We start from the raw sequence: 6,252 nt of genomic DNA on the forward strand, positions 1-6,252 counted from the left end.
CCAGTTAAGTGAGATTGCTCATCAGCGCTGGTACCTGCTTACCGGCAGCACTGGACCATGGCCAAGTTCTGGATTGAGTTTAAGAATCATGTTATTTAGACTTTGCACTTTCATATCCCCTTCTTGTGTGGATGAGATGTAAAAGTGCAACAACCACAGCATCAAAACAAGGTTCTTCACTCTCATTAGCATAACAACATCCTCCCTGGCGGTTTGATTTACTCCCACCAGTCAATTCCTGTGTTATTGTTATTGGGAACATAGCATACAGGAGTGCAAGGCTCTAAGGGGGACTGGACACTGAAAGGAAACTTATTATGTTGTGGCTGGAAAATGTGGCTATTAAATGCTATAAAAAATAATATATTAATAATTGTTTTGTAAATTTTGTACAGAATGTAATTCTTTAGCTGAATACAGTAACAAACAATGCCATTCCATTTTATTGTGCAAATATTTATTATAGAGTATAAGAAAGACCCATCTTTGCAAATTGAACATTTTGGGTATTTGTATCAGCATTTTACCAACATAAAGGATTTATAAATAGAAACACATTCTTCACTGCCGTATCAAAAGTTATAATTGAAATAAAGGACCATTAAATACAAGCGTACACAGTAAACTTGCACTTCAGTCTGTCAAGTACAAGAACATTGTCATTGTGGCTCGGCTCCACCCCTGGGCTGTTGTTTTCATCAAGTCTCTGGACTCCTGCGTTCAGAAAGCGTAAGCCTCCCTTCACTTCACATTCATATTGATAGCAGATTAAAAACATACTTTCTAGGCACTGCAGTATATAAAAAATATCAAACTTCTTCTATAGCCTTCTGTTTATATCATTCCAGAGTGTTTTTAAGCAGGATTTGAAATGTGTTATTATTCAGACCAGTTGTTAATTCACTTCACTTTAGAATACATCTAGACAGTTAAATGTATACTCTTACAAATTATTCACTGCCTGATCTAACTGCATGACACAGTTTTGACTCTGGAAGATACATTTGCATATATACCCTGACGCAAATAAACCCAGTACATGTATAAATACATCCGTACATTTAGCCACAGGCACAAGTAACATTTATTTACTTCTTTAAAGACATCTACATCTGTTATGTATCTTTATATGTATGATATGTGTATACACACATAATGGCACACATGTATATATGTTCATAAAAGTACTATTGTATATACATACATCCAGCTGTTTGTTTTAGATATTAGGCCAGGAAACAAAGTCCATCTTCATTATGAAGCAGCAGGGGTCCCTGGGATCCGGGGCGGGTCACTGTGTGGAGTCAGAGTCACTGGAGTCCACGCTTCCCCGCATGGCAGAGGTTGCTAACCGGTCCCGCTGGAGGATCTGGCTGCTGCACCGCAGACTCTCCAAGGACTGCAGGAAGGACTTTCTTGCTCTCTCCTCCTCCAGCGGCGAGGCTCCTTCCTCCTCCACCTCAGTGATCTCTGCGAATGTCACCGGCTGCGTCTTGAAGCGTGACTGTCGGGGGCGCCTCAGTCTGGCTTTGCCCCGCGCCGGAGACTTGGGGAGGGGAAGAGGCTGGGGGAACCCCTCCATCGCTGCTGCCAGGAGGTGTGGTGGCATCACTGTCTGGCATCCGCTGACTTCCATGTGTCTTTCTGCCATCATGATCGGCTTCAGAAATGATTTCACTGCTTCAGCTGGCTTTCAAATCGTTTCCAAACACTAGATCAGCCTCTTGTCTTCCTCCGCAGGGGTTTGCTCAGAACGAGCTTCTGAATGTCAGCTTTTAGGGGAGAGCTGAAGATGTTTTAAATGAAATCAACTCCCTTTTTTGATTTTAGAGTTCTGTTCAGTCCTTGCAGTTACTAGAAGCTAGAAGCAAAGTGCACAGTCTATGTCTGCAATTGAAAGGAAATGTCCATAGTTTAGTCAGATCCTCTAATAGCACTGGCAGGAGATGCAGAATGTGTTTTCAGTAGCTGTGTCAGTCTGTGTCTGAAGAAGGCTGCTTGCTCTGCTCTGTTTCTCTCTCTCACTGACTCAAAGCAGCAGGGCTGGGTTTATATAGCCCACTGCAGCCCACTTCTCAGAAACATCACAATCACTCCCCTCTCCAGTCACAGTTCCGGCTTCCATACCAATCTACCGGAATCAGGCCTTGAAATAGTCAGCTGTGATGATGTAAGCAGGGAAGTCACCCACTGAGAGTCCTACAGGGGACCTCCCGCCCCCTCCTCACACACACTACCACGAGCACAGACATAGTGAAGAAAACAGCAGGGACTGTCAGAGCTCAGGGACTGAGAGACAGAAGTGCAGTTTAGTGGTAAAGGCAGAAGGTAGGGAGGCAAAGAGACTTAGTTGTAAGAGTTAGTGGATATGGTAGAAGTTTAGTATTGTTTAGAGTTGAGGAACTGGGAGGGAGGCAGTGTGGTCTAGTGGTTAGAGCTGAGGGACTGGGAGGTAGTGTGGTATAGTGGTTAGAGCGGAGGGACTGGGAGGTAGTGTTGTCTAGTGGTTAGAGCTGAGTGACTGGGAGGTAGTGTGGTCTAGTGGTTAGAGCTGTGTGGCTGAGAGGCAGTGTGGTCTAGTGGCTAGAGCTGAGAGACTGGGAGGCAGTGTGGTCTAGTGGTTAGAGCTGTGTGGCTAGGAGGCAGTGTGGTCTAGTGGTTAGAGCTGAGAGACTGGGAGGCAGGGTGGTCTGGGGCACTGTTTCTGAAATGCAGCCTCCAGGGTGATTTGGGGCAATGAACCTCTTAAATGCATTTACATTTAGGGCTCAGCTCTCAAAATATTCATTATACAAACTTTCAGATTTAATTTACAAGGAATTCCCAATCTAACTTTCTAAGTTCAGCCCAAAGCAACCATATGAAATGAAGGTATACTAACATATTGTACTTTAGGTTCTTTACAAAGTTTGTATTCTGGGTCTTTGTGTCTATCACCACTTGCAGCTCTGCTATAATATCTGAAAACATTAAAATGTGCCCCCCCCCCCCCCCCCCCCCACCTCCCATTTGCCTGTTCATTGCACTTGAGCCACCTTCAGATTTTTACATTTTATATAAAAAACAATAATTAATAATACTTGTCCCAACTCGTAAATATATAATTTCAAACTTACACCTACAAATGTTTCGATAAGGCTGACCTCAATTATTCCCTTATTACCAAACGTAATTTATTTCAGTCAGGAATCAGAAGTGAATGATTAATTAGCTAATTAAAATTTTGGAGAACAAATACGGGCATGTATCGTTTGTCATTATTTTTACTAACATTAGACTCATTTATATTCCTAAAATTTGTGAAAACCTAAAAGGTATGACCCCTCAATACAGACCCTTCTCAAGCAGTAAATCTGTCACATGGCCCGGCGGCCTACCCACTCACACCCCCGCAGTACCAATCTCTCAATTTACACTCGTCTCTATTTCTGAACCAGGGTCTCTGTCACGTGGGGTTCAGGTGTCACCACATGATGTGCTGATTCTGTTTCGTTTTCCAAGTTACGCAACAGGTGAGCTGGCCCAAAGCCCAGGGTGCCTCTGCCTCTCCACTCCATGTTAGTCCTGTTGAAAGCTTAAATATTGAGCTACTAGCTGACGTAAGCAGGCAGGGTAGAGAGGAGGGTTAGTAATCCCCCTAAAAATAAAAGCACATATATATATATATATATATATATATATATATATATATATATATATATATATATATATATATATTAGCTGTATCTGATGTGTTCTCTGAGTCTCATCATGACGAAGTAGGAAAGTGGGTTCCTTCACACAGTACCATTATAGAAACCCAGGCCCTCTATAGCCAGCCAGACATTAGTCATGCAGTTCCTATTCTTGTTTGTAAACTGCTTAGAATTTCTTCCCGGGCGACTTGGGTTTTTACGTCTTCGACTAGAAAGAAATCCCGCTTAAAAGCTGAGTAAGGCTTGAGGTAATGAAACCAAAGCATCCAGATTGAAATTCCAAAAACACCCCTTATAGCAGGTAGTAAAAACAATGCTTAACACTTTTTTTTCTGATGGTGATATAAATAAACAATTATACTAAAAAGGTTATTAAATAATACAAACATCTCAATGAAAGGTTCTTATCTTAAAGGATATCATTGATAAAAGTCACCATGAACCTCAGCACATTATGCTGTATGTTCCTTTTATTACTTTATTTATTACATTTATTTTCATGTCCCGTAAACTGGGACATTTAACTTAAAAGTAGGGGCATTTTCAACCTAATTAGGGGAAGTAGTAAATCCAGCCCAGTATCTCACAAACCCAGCCCAGTCTGTCACAAAGCAAGCCCAGTATCTCACAAACCCAGCCCAGTCTGTCACAAAGCAAGCCCAGTATCTCACAAACCCAGCCCAGTCTGTCACAAAGCAAGCCCAGTATCTCACAAACCCAGCCCATTCTTTCACAAAGTAATCCCAGTTTCTCACAAACACAGCCCAGTATCTCACAAAGCAAGCCCATTCTTTTTTATTATTATTATTATTATTATTATTATTATTATTATTATTATTATTATTATTATTATTATTTATTTCTTAGCAGACGCCCTTATCCAGGGTGACTTACAGTCGTAAACAAAAATACATATCAAGAATCACAGTACAAGTAATAATATAATTAAGAGCAAGATAAATACAATGACTTTGGTTCTAGCAAGTACAAGTATGACAAAATACGATTCAATAGCGGAGCAGATAACAGTGCCAGTGATAGTTACATCAGGATATAATTAAATACAAAATACTACAGATTAAATAACACTTGACAGATTACAATACTCTAAAGTACAGGATTAAATGCAGTAAAATAGGGGGCAGATAAGAGCAAGTAAAGTGCATTTAAGGAAGAGTGATAAGTGTCCCAGGGGAAAAAAAGAGGAGTTCTACAGGTGCTGTCTGAAGAGGTGAGTCTTGAGGAGGCGCCGGAAGGTGGTCAGGGACTGGGCATTCTCTCACAAACCCAGCCCAGTATCTCACAAAGCAAGCCCAGTCTCTCACAAACCCAGCACATTCTCTCACAAACTCAGTCCAGTATCTCACAAACTCAGCCCAGTATTTCACAAAGCAAGCCCAGTCTCTCACAAACCCAGCCCAGTATCTCACAAAGAAGTCACATGCTGGTAATAACTATTATTTTGTCACGCTTATTTTTATTTCGTTTGTAGAACTTCAAGTATCCAGAGCATGCATTGCCCTGTTCTCACTTGCCTACAGTATCCTGTCATTGACAGGAGCTCTGTGTCACATGATCGGGGTATGTCTGCCTGGCTGCTTGTATCAAATCACGGGTAACATTTTACTGCTTCTGTCTCTTTAGAAAACCAGTAGCTTTGTAAGTGTCTTTTCTATGGGTGGAGGTGTATGGGTAGGCTTGCCTGTACTTGACAGTATAAACACTTAGGCTTCAGACACAGGACTGTGGGTCACCACCATTCATGTAGCATTTATTTCACTGCTTACAAACTACACATAGTTCAGCATATTGTCCTGTTTCATATAACGCACATGTTGTGCTTAAACCTGAACCTAACAAGGCTTGTTACTGTGCTGTAGTTGTATTACCCTTCTCCTCCATCCTTACCAGGGAGCAGTGTCACTGCAACTCTTCCTTAAGAGCTTGCGCTCTCAGACTGAGCCCAACTATCGTGAAGCACATGGCACACTGCATGTCACTGTTTTGAATTGACTTTGCAATTGAATGGAATGTTGAGAGGTGATGTCAAAAGCCCTGATACTGAAAATAAAGCACAGTAAAAACGCAATATGTTACATTGCTATCATGAATGGGGTTTCTTTGTGATGTGGTATGGAATACACTGGGCGAAATGTGCACTCTGATTGGCTGAGAGATCCTCAACAGTCTATAATGTCGGATAACTGATGACAAACAATTACACTGTCATACAAATATGATCCTATCATACATCATATTTGACATTTTCAGATTTTACTTGACATTGTTTACAGTTAACATTTTCCAGTCTATCTCACTAAACAGCATCGATTTTGTTAGTTTGTCATGTTAGAATTTTGGCAATACTTTTCCCTGACTGGCTATACAGCGCTCCATGATTTATAATATTTAAAGTCATTTTATTTAACAAAATAATTTCATAAATCTTACCCGTTAGCGCTCCCATTATGTACATAGGTCTAATTTGTGCAGTTATGAAAGAAACACATGTTATATCAAACAGGTATTTTCTTTTTTAAACACACATCTGCTTCTA

The 6,252-nt window shown here is 40.9% G+C and overlaps 1 protein-coding gene across 1 annotated transcript; it reads right to left on the reverse strand.

The window, feature by feature from the left end:
* Positions 1 to 440: 440 nt before the first annotated feature.
* Positions 441 to 2,040, reverse strand: c27h11orf96 (chromosome 27 C11orf96 homolog). The gene has a single exon (XM_034053715.3). The coding sequence runs from the start codon at positions 1,652 to 1,654 to the stop codon at positions 1,292 to 1,294; it is 363 nt and encodes a 120-aa protein (XP_033909606.1). The 5' UTR covers positions 1,655 to 2,040; the 3' UTR covers positions 441 to 1,291.
* Positions 2,041 to 6,252: the final 4,212 nt, after the last annotated feature.

The sequence above is a fragment of the Acipenser ruthenus genome, chromosome 27 (assembly GCF_902713425.1).
Source record: "Acipenser ruthenus chromosome 27, fAciRut3.2 maternal haplotype, whole genome shotgun sequence".
NCBI classification, from domain to species: domain Eukaryota; kingdom Metazoa; phylum Chordata; class Actinopteri; order Acipenseriformes; family Acipenseridae; genus Acipenser; species Acipenser ruthenus.